The 19,009-nt window shown below is 33.8% G+C and overlaps 1 protein-coding gene across 1 annotated transcript in view; it reads right to left on the bottom strand.

Annotated features, from left to right (window-relative positions):
• The window catches only part of LOC150102780 (uncharacterized), a 74,162-nt gene extending 61,508 nt beyond the window's left edge, over positions 1–12,654 (bottom strand). Inside the window, exons 1-2 of the mRNA XM_090399067.1 lie at positions 11,831–12,654; positions 9,844–10,024 (exon numbers count right to left, since the gene is read on the bottom strand). Coding sequence (XP_090255193.1) covers positions 9,844–10,024; positions 11,831–12,615 — 966 coding nt within the window. The 5' untranslated portion in view covers positions 12,616–12,654. The remainder of the gene's footprint in view (positions 1–9,843; positions 10,025–11,830) is intronic.
• Between the last annotated feature and the right edge of the window lie 6,355 nt (positions 12,655–19,009).

The following is a 19,009-nucleotide window of genomic DNA, read 5'->3' as shown; positions in this document are numbered from 1 at the left end:
TCGGAATGGTTCGTCACAGGTGGTTGTAAGTGCTTCTTCAATGAATGAATTTAAGAAGTATGATAGGTAATATGTGAATAATGAATCTCCCGAGATATATCTTCTGCCTCCATAGAGATACCTGTATAATGATGATGATGATGATACTAACAACAACAACAACATGTAATTGATTGCCGTTTTTGGCTTTTGCACTGTAGACAAACTATAACTGGTTTCCAAAATTTCAGTAAAACTAACAGATATTTTCTAGCTTAAGATTAAGGAAGTATTAAAACAAAGAATTCGAATTCCGACAGAGATTACTGAACAGAATAATACACATATCAAACTGGAATGTAAGAGGAATAGCATATATAAAGAAATAGAATTAGACCAGTTATTAAATGAAAGAAATTTTAAAATAGCAGTAATCACTGAAACAAAAAAGAAATTAAAAGGAACTATGAGAATTGAAAATTTTAATGTGATATACAGTGGAGTCGACAGAGACCAAAGAGCACAAGCAGGAGTCATGATTTGGATTTGTAACTCCCTTTCAAAACAGTTAAAACATTATAAATTATGGAATGAAAGAATAATAGAAGCTAGAATAAAAATAGATAGAGGCTATTTAACAATAAATGGTTTATATGCCCCAGAAGAAGGAAGAGAACAGGATAATATTGATTTTTATAATCAGCTACAAAACATATATAATAAAATAAATAAAAATGATTACATAATTTTAGCAGGAGACTTAAATGCAAGAATTGGAAACACGAAAATTAATAATAATATAGGAATACATGGAGAACACACTCTAAACAGAAATGGTAAAAAATTGATTGACTTTGTAGTTTATAATAACCTAAAAATAATGAATTCCTTCTATAAACATAAAGACATACATAAATATACTTGGGCAGCAAGAGGATGGAAATCAATATTAGATTACTTCATATTAAATGAAAAGACATCAAAATTTTCACTAGACGTTAGAGTTCACAGAGGATATGAAATAAGCAGTGACCACTTCCTTGTTAAAATAAAATTAAGATTACCACCTAAATGGCTACAAGTAACAAGAACAGAAAGAAAAATTGAAACATTTGTTTATAAAACTAGACTATTGAATGACACAAATGTACAATGGCTATATGAACAAAGAATTAACCAGTATCTAGATAAAATAAAACAAAATGAAGAAATAGAAATAGAATGGCTTAATATAAAAACGATACTAAATGCAGCAGCAAATGAAAGCTTAGGAAAGACCAAAAAATTCAATAAAAGAAAAAAACTGAAGATCTGGGATGATACAATCAAAGAAATAATCAAAAAGAAAAAAGAAGCCTATCACAAATGGTTAAGCAGTAAAAGATTAGAAGATGAAATAGAATATAAAAGAATAAGAGCAATAGCTAAAAGAGAAGTCAGAAAAAGACATAGAGAATCATGGAATAAATTTGTTTCTAATTTGGAACATGATTTATATAAAATAAGACACCATGTATATAAGATTTTGAAACACCTAAATGCAGATACCAAAGAAAACATAAAATTAAACACTGAATTGAAATTAGAAGAATTTCTAAATTATAACACAGAACTGTGGACAGACAAATATTTTAAAAAAGATAACTGGCAAACAATTAACGAAAATGAAAAGGAAATAACTGAAGAAGAATTAGAAATCAGCCTGAAAGAAACAAGAAACGGAAAATCACCTGGAGAAGATAAGCTAGGTTCAGAACTATATAAATACGCAGGAACAAGATTCAAAGGAAGACTCTTATTATTTTTAAATAAAATTTACTGAACTGGTATCCCCCCAATAGAATGAAAAAAACCAATTGTGATTCCTATCTTTAAGAAAGGTAATAGAGATGACCCTAAAAACTATAGAGGTATCAGTAAACTAAATTCATGTTACAAAATATACAGCAGAATCTTAAATAACAAACTAATGAAATATTCCGAAAACTTTATTCTAGAGGTACAAAATGGATTTAGAAAAGTACGATCATGTATAGACCCAGCCTTCTGCCTAAAATTAATAATAGAGAAAAGAAGAGAATATAATTTAGAAACACATATTGCATTTATTGACTTTGAAAAAGCATTTGACAAAGTTAAAAGAAACATATTATTTAACATATTAAAAGAAAGACAAATACCAAATAATATCCTAAAAGCTGTCACAAGAATATATGAAAATAATCAAATACAAATAAGATTAAATCATGAGCTATCATATACAAGAGAGATAAACCAAGGGGTCCGACAGGGATGTCCCCTCTCAGCAACTCTTTTTAATATCAACTTAAATGAAATAATAATAAAATGGAGTAAAAATTTACATCAAGGAATTAAACTTTCACCTACAGTTAACTTAAACACTCTCCTCTTTGCAGATGACCAAATAATAATTACAAATTCTGAAGATAACTTACAGAAAGCTATTTTAAATCTAAATGAGATATCCAAAGATTATGGTATGATAATATCAACGGAAAAATCAAAAACTATGGCCTTTAAAGGACAAGATCCAGCAAGAACTAAAATAGTATTAGATAACAAGATCTTAGAACAGGTGAATTCATTTAACTACCTAGGATGTATGATCAGTTATGAAAATGAAAAAGATATAAACATAACAATTACAAAATATGTAAAAATAACAGGAGTAATTAACTCTATATTTAAACCAAACCTAGTTCAAAAACAAACCAGGCTAAAAGTATACAATACATTAGCCCTACCGGTCTTAATGTATGGAAGCGAAATCTGGACAATAAAACAAAAAGACAAACAAAGATTAACAACAGCAGAAATGAAGTTTATGAGAAAAACTGCAAAGTATACCCTATTTGATCACAAAAGAAACGAAGATATTATGAAAGAATTAAACCAAGAACCAGTAATTGAAAAAATTAAAATATATAAACATAGATGGATGGAACACGTTCAAAGAATGAAATGAAAACAGAAAGATTACCAAAACAAGCCTTAAAGTACAAGCCATTAGGAAAAAGAAAACCAGGACGTCCTCTTAAACGATTCAACGATGACTTCTAAGGCCGGAACAGGCCATGCTAGGCCTAAATCCTTGATACGTATGATGATGATGATTACTGAACAGACTTTTGGTAAACGTTGAACAGATGAATGCTTCCACCAAGACACCATGATAACGGAGAAATGACATCAGGGAAAATGGGACTCTATGCTATGGGAGAATGTTGTTCGGTTCTTCAAAGAGACGCGAGTAAATAAGTAATACATTCTTTCTTACGGAAGAAAGAATTACTTAGAAGAGCATTTAAAATACATAGTATTTTTTTACACTTGTATTTATTTTCTTACTTATTGTAAATATACAAAAATGTCCAAATACTATTCATTTTTATTTTATAATTGTTTTTCCCAATTATTTTCTCCTTCATTCTTGAACTAATCATGTTCTGGCATATTTGCAACAAAGAACTCTGACATGCCGGACTAAAGCAAGTTAATTAAAAATCAGTTTCCTAAAATACGTAGAATCTACATCTACTTGATTTGATCCTTTTCACAAAATCTTTGTTGACCTACTAATGCGTACATGCTTGACACAGGAGCTCATCCATCATGGCGAAAAACAAACAAAGCTTGCTCTTACCCAACGAATCCCGCCATCTGCTCATAGGATCTCTACCCACAGTTTTAACTTTTCGATTTATGGTCAATTTTTTAAAATAAAACTTTTATTGTGAAGAAGGGATACTGACATTCATAATACAGTATAAATGGGGGAAAAAAGTCCCTCAAATACTGAGAATGGAATTAAATTAAATTCCGCGCACTTCAAACATATTTTAGTTCCATTTTTTCTTATGCCGTGTTATATGTAACATAATAATATGGAATGCAATTTATGCCTCGTGCGTATATGCGATTCATTAACAGATAAAGACTTGGAAAGTTATTTTAATACTACAAGTTTTTACTTCAAATTATACTCACTATAACAGAAGTGAACTGATTTCCTTCTTGGGAAAAACTATACGATTTAGAAAGCAAATACTAGGACAAAGAATTTTATTTTGTGCTGATCAAATATTAAAATATTTGTTAAATTTAGCTGGCAACATTATTCACAAACAACAAACAATTGAACGCGATATCTACCAATAAAAGTGAAGCGCCCTCTCACCAATATTTTCTAAAATGTGAGAAATGAATTAAATATCTGTATGTGAAATTCAAAGTAACTAAAATTTGGAAGCAATTTTAGAGTTTTTTGAATCATAATGATGACAGTAATTCCTTGGCACACACTCTGTTGATTCATAATATTCTCGGTCAGAATATCTTTGGGTTTAAAACTAATTCTATAAGTAGTTTGCGCCGCTGTGCGTATATTCATTTTGTTTTAACATATAAAAGTATCTGTTTGACCTGATTGCCTCTTCTTTCAATTATAAGGGTTATGTTTCCTCCATCGCTGACTACTGGAGATTTAATGCTGCTGGCTTGCTGTTTCTGTGGCATCCTCTTAATGCTTGTAAATTGCATTAAGAGGATGCCATGTTTGTAATATGTAATATGTTCGTATTATGTTTGTAAATTGCATGTATTTTCTGGCAGGCTGGTCTCAGTCCCCTCCGTATGAGATCGGTTAACTCTAGGCTGACCATACGTACCGTTTTGAACGGGACAGTACCGTTTTTTTTCATTTTCCCCGGCCGTCCCGTAGTTTTAATAAAAATGTCAATTTTGTCCCGTTTTTAATAAAATCTATAAATATATTTTCATATTGGTCAGTGATAAATTATTATTCATAACCTATAATCGTATATTAATATCATGGATACCAGTAATTTGTATAACCATGGAGTCGCATTGTTCGATACTAAATATCAATATCTGCATTGATTTATTCAGAGAAAATAATCAATACATTTTAGGAACACTTGCATCTCACACGCGGCGTTTGTTCTGCTGTAGCGTTAGTTTTTGTTTTTCCCTGCATGCTAACCCGTGGCTTTGTTGTTGAATGCCGGTGGTTTAAATTTCATAATTTTTAAAGTTTTAAGTTTTATTTTTTAAAGCTTTAAGTCTATCCTTGCAATGTCAAAGAGGCGAAACGACAGTTTCAATGACGATCTCCAGAAAGAATTCAAATTTATTAAACTGGACAAGCTGTGTAGTGATGCCAACATTGTAATGTCCATTTTTCCGTTGCTCATGGAGGCAGAAGCGACTTCTACATATCCAGAAACATAATAATTGGATAAAGTAAAATTTTTTTTTTATCATCTTACTTTTTCATAAATACAGAATATTACATACCCCGTCCCATTTTTGTCTCAAGGAAATATGGTCAGCCTAGTAAAGAACTGGTTTCGAATCCCAAACCAGTTCCTTACAACCGAATGCCAAGCTATCCTTGAGAATGAGCTACAAAGGACTAATCAAAACGACTATTGCATAGTTTAACCATATCAGTAAAGGTCAAGATTATAATAATCATGTTTATCCTAGATAAATGCACATTTATTTCGGTATGTGTGATTAAACTTAATTCCTGGTACTCTTCGAGAAGCAACGCTATTATCGTAATTAACTTCTGTCACGCCAAAAACGCATTGCTTGCTGCCTGATAGGCATTACAGACAAGTAGAATAAAGATTATTTCTATTTCTTTTCTGTGACTTTAATTGCTTTTACCTATTCCTGGGCAGAATGCACGAAAGAAGCACAAAAATAATCGATGACTCGCAATACTTCGCATTCAATTTTTGCTGAATGATATTAGCATTAGAATTTTACTTGGAAACATGAAAAAAAATGACTGCTTTCACAGAAGAGGGGAATCAGCAATGGCTGTTTAAAATGATCAAAAATATGATTAATTAAATTGTAAAGATGATGAAGAATTCTTCCAAAATTATTGAAGACTTCCATTTTTTTGTCATTTGCATCAAATCTCGATCATAATAATATTTCTTTCTAGGTCTTTTTTTCAGCCAATCTTTTTTCTTTATTTTTCTTTATATTTTTCCTCTCCCGGAAACTTTTTGTTGGGTGGAGACTTACTGCCAACACAATTATTTCCAAATATTTGAGCTAAAAGATTCATATTTCTGTGGATGAATAAAAAATAAAGGCTGGAAATGATTTACGTGCTTGAATCAAAATTTATCAAAATTTACCATCCGATTCACGAGAATCGGATGGTAAATTTTGATTCTTGAGAGCTCTTAGGATGTAAATCAGTCGCTGACTTTAAAACTGGCTTAACAGTAATAATAATAAAAAAAAATCTGCTGAAGTACTATTTAGTGCATATTTTTGTCTTAAGTTTATATTGCAAGTATATATATATATATATACATATATATTAAAACGGTTTTCACGAATCTTCCTGTAGCTCTAATCATGAATCAGATCGTTATCCTTTTAAAATGCATTACTGAGATTAGTTTTAAATGTTTGTATCTGACAATACAAGAATTTAACATAAAATTTCCCTCCAACAAATACAAAAATCTCCCTTTACGTTCAAAAATGTAAATACTCCATAAAAGTCGACCACATTTATAGAAAGGAAATATCCGGGTGACATTTCTACTGTAGACTAGGCAAACTGTTAATTAAACAGTCTGATATACCAAACAGTACCGATTGGACTTTTTGGTTATCTCTAAAATAACAGAACAGTTGAAGGCTAGCAAGCATTCGGGATAGGAGATTGTGTTTTCTAGTCAATGGATAGATATGTTTATTGTGCTTTCCCCATATTTCTTAGATATTGAGTACTGCTGAAATGAATTGTATGGGCTGACGAAGTGAGTCTCCCAAATTGAACAAGAGTTAATAAAATGATTATTACATAAAAAAGGTGATTTTCCGAAGTTCTTTATTCCATGACATTTCTGTTATAAACCTGCATGTTAAGAAACGTCACGATACGACACGTGAGACCAGCTAACTGATATTACTAGGTATGTACACAAACTGGCCACTGAATTAAAAAAAAAAAAAACTTTTATTTACTTAGCAGAAATCAGTGGTTTCCGTACAGGCATGCGACTGCCAATACCAATCGTATTCAATTCCATGCTTTGTTGTTCGTTGAGATATGGATCGGGGATGGCCTTCATTAAATGCTTCGGTCAATTGCTGCATACACGTTGTTCGTACAAGCCTTCTCAGACGATGGCGATCTCGTTCTTGATAGACTCTCTTAAGATCGGTTACGCCTCTTAGACAAGCAATGTTGTTTATTTTTCTACTGATTAAACGCCCGGAATATGTCACCTTTTTGAGAAATCAATCAGCTCTACTCTTTTCAAAATTGCGGCTTCAGCCAGACGGGCAACCACAATAAGCCCTTTATCGAACTCTGAAAGATCCTTTGTTTTTTCCCATTGTGATAAAAAATTCCAAATAATTTTGGAATTTTTAAAATTATGTATTATTTTCAATATCTGATTTATAAAAATATAGGAAAAATGATTGCCGAAGATCATAAAAAGATACATTTCATAATGTGCATTACGAAATAGTGCAGAACAAACTTCTTCGTAAAGTTTGTTTTGCCTAATTTAACCATTCGTGTTGTCTAAATGAAAAGATCACGAGTGATCCTAGATATCATTAAGACAGAGAGGAGTTATCGTCGCTCTGAATCACCGTAAAAATAAAAACACCCTCTGGTATAATTCCGTTTTCATTGAAACGATGGTAGCGAAACTCTTTTCACTATCCGTCCTCCCCACATAAAAGCAGTGCACTGTACCTGAAAAAGATACTGCATTTCTTCTTGGACCAAAATTGAATTGAATTTTAGTTTATTTTTATTTTTTTCATTTGTCAAATAGTTTCGAACTTTTGGGAATGTTTTAATCTTTGATTTTTTTAAGCAATATTTAAACTAGACTACTGGCTATTCTGGAATTATGGGCCGAAGCTACTAAGGCTATGAAGTCCATAACCTACGAGAAGAATTTCTAGTCATGTCTGGTTTGCGGAATTTAAAAAAAAAAAAAAAAAAAAAAAAAAAACGAGTTTCTAGAAGAAATCCTACCACCTTTGTATGAAACTGGCTAACTCACCTTCACTTGAAAACGTTAACCTAAAATTGATTTAACAACTAATTTTATATTGGTTGTTGAACTAATTTGAAGTTAAAGTTAATTAAAGTATGAAACTGTATAGAAATAAATTTGTAATTGTCGACAATCCCCATTGTTTTCGTGAGAATTGTGCTGGTGGTTGCCATAAACTTATATTATTGGAGAAAAGAAAACTTATGAAGCGCTGAGGTACCTAATAGTCCGACGAGTATATCACAAGTTACAGCGATTTTATGATCCGTCGACTTATTTTGGTTTAACGTACTGGAGAAATATACAGTTGATCCCTGCAGTTCAAAAGCAAGTTTGAAGTGCACTATTCCACTTTTATTTATTTATTTATTTATTTTTTTTATTGAATAAATATATTGGAATTATCATTTTTTTATTTTGAAATTTCGACCATTTGAAAAAACTCGCAGACGAACCGCGTACCTTAGAAATATCAAAAAATTAAGAAAATGTTAGGCATGTCACGAATGTATAAAATGTATGCATATATGTACTTACCAGTGGATTTTATCATTTACTACCGTAAAATATACACAAATCTACAATAAAGTTAAAATTTATCAAAACTTACTCACACAACAACTTTACAGATCGTATATGGCCATTCGCAGTCGAGAGAAACGTGCCAAAGATGCAGTATTAAACCATAACCGCATAAAATAACTGTTATAAATTAGTTAAATTAATTAATTAGAATAAAATAAAAAATATATATAACGTATCGATTGCACTAGGCTTCTTCGTTATCAAAACATGAATCGTTTACCTGTAAATAAATATGAATAATTTCTTTTTCACGTTATCTTTTCATTTTTGATGTCTAGTGTTAGTAATAAGTTTAACATCTACAGTGTTTTGGTATTATATAAGACAATACTGATAGGTCAGTATCGTCTTACGATTTGATTTTACGATATTGATTGGCATACGATTCATCTCGTAAACATACGAAGTAAAATTTCGGTATCGATAAATACAGTACAGTACTATCAATATATTTTATCTTCCTTATGATTTTCTTTAATAACATTTTCTTTTCTCTAGCTTACTTTATTGTAAGAATATAGCATATAATACATAACATACAAAATATGTGATAATCGACTGTTATCGGTAAGGCTTCCGGTCAACAGTAGGCTATTAGTAGTAAAGTTTTCGGGAAGTCAAAAGTTATACGTGGATTTTCGAACAACGAGGGGGGGGTGGGTCGGCGTCCCCTAACCCCTGCGTTGTTCATGGGTCAACTCCATTTCTGCCTAATTTTCTGCTATCAGTAAACCGCTTGCAACGATTCTACAAATTTAGCACAGATCCTAAATAATAAATTTCGTGAAATCTTTTTTTAGTCAATGCACAATTATTGATATCAGTTCAAATCATTTCGCGAAACTTTGCCAAGGCAAATATATTGATTGAAACAAAAATTCAATAGCACGGACCTTTTTGTTGTTGTATCCTAAATTTCAAATTTTATTGAATCAAATTCAGGGAGAGAAGAGTTGTTGTTACAATATATAATTTTGACAAATGGTAAGGCTCCAAACAGGTACAGAATACGCGTATTCTGTACCGCGTGGAAATCACTGAAATGCGTGTGTAATTTTACCCATGAAGAGTGCATTATCAGTAGTAACAGCAGTAATATAACTGTGCATAAAAGCACTAGGAATATTGGATACTGAAAAAAAAAGTTTCATCCAGCTTGCAAAGCAAAGTAGCGACTAACCTGATCCAGCTTTAGAAGCTCATCTGGAGTGGAGGGAAGCTGACCAAGAGTAAAAGGAGGTTTAATTGCAGCATCATTTCCCAGAGCTCTCACCACCGCTTCTCTGTCATATCTATCAGCACAAATACAGGATGCAGGCACCAGTCCATGCAGGCAATAGCTCACAGTTCTTAACATCACTCTGTTTAAAAAAACAACAAATTAGAAATCAATGGTTTCGAATGCTTAGTTTAGTCATTTAATTAATTTTTATTTTTGAGTGAAAGACTGATATTTTTCTCTTTCTTTTAATTAACCTTTCTAACTCACTTAAAAGGCACCCATTCTTCCAACTCATATTAAGTTTAAAACGTCTAAAATTCTACAAAAAGGAAATTATTTTTCCGAAACATTTCAAAGGCATTTCACAAAACATTCCACTGGCTGGTTGTTTGTGAAACTCATTTACGCCACGGTTTTGTTACTAGCAGGAGTCAGCGGAGCATGTCTTTGTAAAAACTGCAGTTAGTCGACCCGATGTTTAATGGCATTTTTTTAATGTATAAGTTAGCAATCCGGTAAAATGAAGGAACAATGGACAGCAGTGTCGAATGCACTTACTTATCAAATGATGATTTAAGACTTGGCAAGGGAGTACACTTCTTTTCTTTTAAAAAAAAAATCACAATTGCTAACAAGTTATTGAAGCTCAGTATTAAAAGATACCCCATATTGTACTTTTAATCGACTGTTTTAGCAGCAGCTCACTTTCCTTTCAAGAGTAGTACTGTTTAAATTGCTCCTTTTTTAAATTAAATCACAATAGCTAAGATGACACCACTTTGGAGCAATATCGAGCGGAAATGGCTTCCTATAATATCCGAAACAGTTCCACTATTAATGTCCTCACTTTTTGCTAATTGGCTCGTTAAAAAAGATCATCCTTTAATATTCGATCTGTAAAAAAGCCCTTCATTAAGTAACAATAGTGTAACTATGATTTCTCTTCAGCTCACTCAACAGAGCAGTATGTCCTTAGAATGGACGCTCTAGATGAGCCTTATCAGTTTTTGTAGGGATCTTAAGTGTTTTTTATTAGGTTCATTAAGTTGTTATCTCCTCCATCTTCTCGCTCTGCGGGATTTCGTGATGAGATAGTTATAATGCTGATGAGTGGCTGCTGGGACTGCCAAACCTCCTCCGGTGATGTCGAAATGAAGCCAAAACCAAAATCAATGGCATATCATGATTTGGCTATTTTGACTTCTCTGAAAAGCATAAAGCATGATCAAATACGGATAATAATCTGTAGGGTGACTATGCATTTTGCCCATTTTAGAAGTAGTTATCGATGAAATATTTTACAGGGAATGGTGCATGTGGTATCCCTTGAAGGTATAGCGGATAATGTAAGGTATAGCGGACCATGTAAGCTTCGAGAATGATAATGGAATTTCTTTGTATTAAAAATTTGAATGCAGATTTCCACACATGCCCTTCTACTTGAATCTCTTGGTCGTATATACTGCTGACAGTATTTTTGAAATTGGAACGCTAACTGATATTTAATAGTACGCAATCATTTGTTCATGGATGAAAAAGGGAAGTACTATTTAGTTTTAAAAATCTTCAGTATCTGTACGCGTTGCACTATTTTGCATGGTAGATACAGTATTACATTGATTTAAACGGTATCGTTGTTTTCAGATGATTCCTATTGAATCAGAGCAGCCCAGTTTTGCACCCTTTTCATATAAATGCATTTAAAAAAAAAACCTCCATAGTAAACTCCACTTGAAAGACCATTAGATGGCTAATATACATCATCACTGAACGATAACCTCGTGTCAAAGAACTACAGTGACCATAGCAACTGCGCTGCTAAGTTTTGTATGTTCTAATCACAGCTTTACTGAATGTAAAATGCATATAAAATTTAATAATCAAGTTATTTTTATTTGCTAAAACATGTAGTAGAAATAAATTACACAAAGTCATTTTTCCTTACCTGAATTGGTCCCTGTTGTTGACGTTTTCCTGCTTTATACTAAGTATGACTGGTCCTAGCGCTTCGTCATTAGAAAAGTAATTCCAGTGTTCAGATCCATGGAAGTACTTCTCGTACGTTTCTTCTTCTACGGACATCAGTTCGAACGACACCTCCACCTCTTCATTGAACCTGAGTTGCTTCGTTCCAGAAGCGGTTGCCGATTCTTCATTTTCGTTTTCATCGTTGCCTTTCGTTTGATTAGCCTTACTGCCGCTACATTCTATCCAGTAGCCAGGAACGATTTTAATAAAATGAGGAAAGCCTTTGCACACCCCGTTTCCGGGACAAGCTTGGACAGGAACTGGAAATTGGAGCGTCGTCGAACTTTTCCGGCGAGCTTCAGCACAGCCTAGACTCTGTCGCTTGAAGTCGCGAAGCTTTCTGAGGAATTCATCACCACTGCCAAGACCCGTAATATCCGCGTAGTGTAGTACGCAAAATATTTTATTGTGGTACCTTCGGGCCTTGAGGAAGTTGGATCCCGAAAGCCTGAAGCCACAAGTATCACACACTAAACAGTCTTCGTGGTAGGTATTACATCTCGAGTCGAAACTCTCCCTACGGTAGAGAGCATCTTCTCGGAATCGTTCTTCCTCGTCTTCGTCGTCGTCGCCATCGTCCTCCTCCTGTTCATCTTCATCGATGTCCTTTATGACCTCGGAAGAGGGTGAATAAATGGGCCACGTACCATACGTCTGGTGACTGAGGATAGGGAGTTCGCACACAAAGCACATTGATGACATTGCGCTTAGGAGAAATGGTGGGGAAGAACACTGACTGAAGCTCGTTCGACGTCTTCACTACTTCACTGCGCTACGGTCAGCAGGGCTGTCGCTTCTACTGAAAAGATATAAAAACAACACACTTTGATTAGCTAGCAGCATTGTGGCTTCGAAGATGCCTTTTATGGTTAGGTATAAACAGTGGCGCACTCAGGATTTAATCTTGGTGGGGGCCGAGTTGAGCAGACCATTTGAGAATAGACACTGCGCTTTGCATACGACCTATGACTGAGCATCTGCAGTGATCGCCAATACATGAAACCCGTGATCTCCTCTGGCCTGGCTCGGACAAACGAAGTAGCGCTTGGTCCGCCCAGCACTACCTCGTTCGCCTTATGTTCACTGCGGTCGTGATTCCCGAGAGTTATAGGGTATTTCCACCTCATGTGACTACTAATTCATAAGTAGTATAGAAACAGAAGACAACACAACATAAATAAAAAATAATAATTTTAATTAGGAAAAGATTTTTGGAAAATATTCTAGTGTTTTTTCCTTTTTCTTTTTTTTTGGGGAGGCGCCCCCCCTGGACCTACTGGGTGCGCCACTGGGTATAAACGTCGGATTAATTTTAAAAATAATAGCTTTTCCAATTCATCAAGATGTCAGCCATAAGTTATGCAACATTATTTTTCGGAATTTCAGATCTCTTCTCTGATAAACAAACAAACAAAAAAAATAAAGCCGTACATAATATAACGGACCTCAGGCTAATTGTCACAAAGGTCAATACGCATTTTTCATAATTTCTGGACGAGTCCCCACGAATATAGCAGTTTGAAGAAAAGTTATAACTTTTTACATCTGAGTATTCGATTACCAAGGATCATCAGATGACTGTTTTGTTAGATTAAAAAGAGCTTTCTATAATTAGTATCACCTTAAAATATTTAAAAGAATTCGCTAACGCATTTTATTACCTATAGAGTAGATGAGGTCGTTTTAACCTTTTGGAGACTGAGAGGACAGATCAATATCCACTGGTAGCCAATAAGAGATAGCCGATCCAAGATTAAGTCTTACTATCACTAATTATAAACGGTATCCAATAAAAAAGAGGCAAGTGCCGCCATCTGGTGGTTAACCTAACAATGCATATTATTTGTCTGAGACATTGTGGGTTATATGTGCAAATTAGGTCCTCAGTGGACTGAGAATCTTCTTCTTCTACGCGTTATTCCCGCTTCCTATGCAGGGTACACGTGTTACTTAGATGCGACTTCTTGTTAGTACTACTCCCAACCGACCCGTCGCCTGGTCTGCTGCTGGGGGGGGAGGGATATATTTTTTGACTGTAGAGGCGTATGTTCAAGGGGCCGGTTTGCCTGTTTGCGGGATGAAAAACGCCAGATACACTGGTGGAAAAAACCCTACTGACCGCGCCCAAGACCGGCTAACTTGGCTATGCCTGAGGAAGATCCTCAAATTCCTCACATCTACAACGGGAATCGAACCTGGGACACTCCTTCCAGGCATATGGTTGCGAAGTGCAAAGCCACTAGGCTAACCGCGCGGTCCCTCAGTGGACTGAGAATGATCTAGTCAAATTAAGTACAAACAAAAGCATCATCCTGGGAAGAAAAAAAATAATGAAAATAAAACGTCTCATTTCACCTTTGATAATTCCATATTCTTTGTCAAATACACTTCTTTTAGGAATGGCAGGGTTCGAATTCCTAGAGCACAATGGGTCTTTTTAAGGAATTTTCATCTGGGGAAAAATTAGTCGATCTCATATCAGGAGTTTTCCACGACGACAAAAAAACTGTTCCAAAACACACTTCATTAATAAACATAACTTTACTTGCTTTGGGCCTCAATTCTATCCAACTTCAACTTCTTGGTCCATTATGCACTTCCAGCCCCCCCACCCCATTATCACAATATGCATGTATCTTCCTCAAACTCCATGTTTCTCTCTTTCAAAAACTGAAAACTGTGTATAAATCTAAAGGTACCAAGAGTATTCCTAGAAATCTTTGACGATGTATACAGAAGAAAGTAGAACGGATATCTGATGATTCCACTCTCTTAATTTAAGTCACATTTTCATCATCCCAATTTCTATTTTAGCTTTTCTATGTATATTTCCATGGGCACCGTTCAACATAACAGGCATAAACCATTTCTTTACTTTTCTTTAAATGTATGATAATTCGAGAGGAATCTGATCAATAATCAAACATTATATATATATATATATATATATATATATATATATATATATATATATATATATATATATATATATATATATATATATAATTAAAATTATATATAGAGAGAAAACCTGAGGTTTTAAACATTTTAACTCGTTGAGAGTTGGAGTAATTTTCAAATTCTTTCCAAACGAATTACAAAAGTTCTCCGCGTCGAAGTTTTTTTAATCCCTCTTTTCAGGTATTATTTAGGATATTTTCACACAAGACTGGTAATCTTATCGATTGTGCCTCGGAGCATTCTGAATTTTCTCGATAAATCGAGTTCATTATGAAATGCGTGGCTTTTAAATAGCAGAAATATCCATTTTCAGTTAGAAAAGGGAGCAAAGCACAGATTACAAGGATTAATGGATGGCTTCTTAAATTGTCCAGATAAACAATTCAGTTAAAGTTGTTAAGATAAACCCTTAACAATATTTAAAAATTATACTTAGACTTTTTTATAAATTTATACTCTCTTTAAATTATTTTCCTACGTAATAACAAAATGCCTTTGCAAAATCACTCAACTAATATGGTCACAATTCTTTAATTTGCGCAATTACACGCACACATATATAGAGAAACAGCCGTTTTTCTTCATTAGACGTCTCCAGGAAAGTGTACCTTTCACTAAAAAAAAAAAAAAAAAAACAGTCGATCATCAGATTCTTCATATTATGCGTGAAACACTTCTGTAATTTATTTGGAACGTGTTAAGGTCTCATACTATCTAAGAAACAATGTTTATTTACACTTCCAGTCTTCGTAGTTCTTGGCTTGATTTTGAGCGCTAAGTTCAGAATCAACTTAAAAAAAAGAAAGAAAGAAAAAAGAAAGAAAGAAAAGAAAACGAAGTTACAGATTGCCACCGGCAACACATGTAGCCAATTCACAACAAATGTCATAGTTACTCATGAGATTACTTTTTTTCCCTTGTTTCAATTATTAAACAGAAAGAATAATCTGAGTTGAGGTTCCAATAAAGGCGTCCACTAATGTTGCAGTTACGTTTTCGATGCGTCTGACATTACGCTGGCCGAATGCCAAAACGCAACTTCCCAGCTCCTCCAAGAAGAATCACTTCATGCTGTAAGGACCGTTTAATAGGGCATAAGCAATCTATCAACCTACCATCGCTTTCATCTCAGTATGGGCGCATCCACTTATATAATTTTTCCTTTTTTTGTTTGAAGCCTTCGATTTGATAGTCTTTACTGCTTTGAGTACTATGAATTTTGCATGACTTGCTATGGCTCGCAGTCATCTTTCGAAAAATACAAAAGAGTTTATAATAAGGGCATCAGGAAATAGTGCCAATTCCCATTGAACATAATAAGGAAATAAAGTTTACGTGTTTATTCTATAGCGCAAATGCATATATCCTTTATTCATATGTCATATCCTTTAACATATCCATATACAAATATAGAATAAATGTGGTTATTTTTCATGGAGTAATGTACAGAACACGAATCTATTAGAATGATATGAAGAAAAATGAGTAATTATAAATAGTATACATGAAAAAAATTAATACAAAAAAAACGCTGGATTAATGAGGGTGGTATACAATGGATCCTCCCTGAATATGTTATCTTCAAATTTTGTAACTAGCGAGATTACCAAATAAAGTCACGTGTTCACGGACTTATTCCTGGGTGAGAAACAGTCCAGAGAAAATGTTTTGGAATAATGGAAAAGTAATTTTCCTTCTATATACAGTACATCCATTAGCGACTCAAACAATTAAAGTTCAAGAGATCTAGAAAAATAAAAGTAGATGCACTGGCTTATCATTGCTATTTTAGAAATACTATTTCTATTTTTAAATTTTTGAGTTTGTTATTGGTTGTTAGCACTTGATCATGTTAGCACTTGATCGTATATAACAAGGTTGGCCATGAAGCAAACGTATTATGCCTATCTTGATATGTTTGTGTTCTAACGTGTCAGTGATTCCAGGAAGTGTGGTTGGTTTGAATTAGGAATTCTTACAGGAGACTGTGTTCAAGGAAAGTGTGCCTCAAATAACTTTTATTTTACCTCCTCTGGCCTGCATTTTTTTCACTATAGCAAATGGATTCAGAGATCACTAGATTTGATCGATTGGATTAGATTTTTTTAAATCTTCAAGCAACGACTTTTGATATTATTTTGCTTACTTTGAGTTATGTCATTAATGTATAGTCTTTCTATTCCCTAACATACCTTTGGTAAGGCCTGTTATGGAAATGTCCTGCACTCAGTAGGATTTTCAGACTAGGAAAGAGGAAGAAATTGTGGGAAAATAAATCTGGTGACTAATAGAGGTGGGAACCATGGAAATGCTGTGCTTGGTTAAGAATTTTACTGCCCTAGCATTTGGCTGCATTTCTCTTTAGTCATATTCATATTGCAACGACATTTGTTTAGCCTTATGTTTCCGTGGACACATTGCGAAGTTAGCAACAGAGGAGAATGTGGGCTTACACATTAGATCATCTCACCCGAAAGAGTCAAGCTGCCACCTTCTTTTCTGATACATAAGATTACCAACGGACTATTATAGTTGCTACTTTAGTACTAATGGTGTTTCCCCTAAACATTCTGTTACGAGTATTAATTTTAGTCCTCCTAGATCATAAGGATAAAATCTATATCCTAAGCTTTGGCTGATTATGACATGTTTGTGTGATTTCCCTTTCACTTAAGACTTCATCTAATGTTTTCCGACCAATCATTTCTGCCATGTCATCTGTTGTAGAGGGCGCTAATCATTTTACCAATTCCAAGTCATTCTTTAGTATAATGTTTTTCTTTCCTACTCTCTTTGATGGTTCAAAGAATGGAATGTTTAAGGATTGCTTCTTTCCCCATATTCTCCACAGCTTCATCCAAATTTTATACCCGAGGAACGAACCGCAAAGTTCACAACCATGTTCATAAGCTGATTACTCGAGGAGAGACATATTTCGACTAACTGTTTATAGAATTATAAGTTGTAGGAATGATAGAAGCTTTCGAGATATCCTCGCAAATAGCAATAATGCGATTAACGCCAAGTGGTTGGATTAGAAAAACATTTGTTATTTCATTCTTATTGGTTGTTGATAAATTTGCAAGCAGAACTCAACACGTCCCATAAAAAAAGAAGTTATCATATTGCATGTTACGGCAATTCCATGACACATTAAATGGCTGAACAATCTACAGAACATTAGCACCACCAGTGGACCAAAGATCAAATAATCTGGGAATCTTGTTCCAGAAACCAAAAAAAAATTTTTTTTCATGTGAAGAAATAAACTTCAAAAGTTCAAATCAACACTGGAAACTTGCACGTAATACTAAAGTCTTGCCAATAGTGTAACTACGAGCATCTGTGCATTGATGCTCTACTGTAATATAAACACTTTCTGAACATCAGTGCAAAGATACGAAGTTAAGAAGATGGTCAACTTAAACAAGAACAGTTGCCTTTCTGCATCACTATATGAATTGGATCAAAATAATGAAAGTTTGTATATAATTAAATAGTACAACTGCACAAGGTTTTAATTTCATACAGATAGCGTCAGCATTCTTTATCTCCAACTTTCGGAAGATATTTGGGAATTGGTCACCAGCTCGCATTGTCCCAGGATGATGAGTACGTTTTCTAGCGGCGTGATATAATAAGGAGTTACAAGAATAAGACAGGGGTTAGGAACACGAGAGACAGCAGTAGTTACCTAACTAGTATATCACTGGAACCATCTGAAAAAAATCCTTCAATCCTTAATTCAGCTAGTCCTTTTCTGCCGATCTAGAGTCATGGAAATTACTAACACAGGCATTCCAATCGTCACTTTAGTTCTCGTATAGTTCGAGATTATCAAAGTTTAGCGTTCTCTTTGGGTGACTCATTAACTATTAGCGATCAATCATTAAAACCTTTGAATGTAAAAATATTACTGGAAAAAGGAAAGTTGTAATTCAAGGTACTTATTAGTTGACCAAAGTATTTCAATGTATAATGCAACAATATAATAATTCTGAAATTTTATTCAGATAATAAGCATGCTATTAAACTCGCTAGAAGAACACAACAAAAGCAATAAAATTATATAAATTTTCAACAGTAAGCAATCATGTAACAGGTGCTTTCCCCCATCAACTAAGAGAAATACATA

The sequence above is a fragment of the Typopeltis vanoorti genome, chromosome 10 (assembly GCF_054136105.1).
Source record: "Typopeltis vanoorti isolate ZY-2024b chromosome 10, IOZ_Tvanoo_1.0, whole genome shotgun sequence".
In the NCBI taxonomy this organism is placed as follows: domain Eukaryota; kingdom Metazoa; phylum Arthropoda; class Arachnida; order Uropygi; family Thelyphonidae; genus Typopeltis; species Typopeltis vanoorti.
The sequence above is the reverse complement of the archived record's forward strand: the minus strand, read 5'-3'. Positions and strand labels throughout refer to the sequence as shown.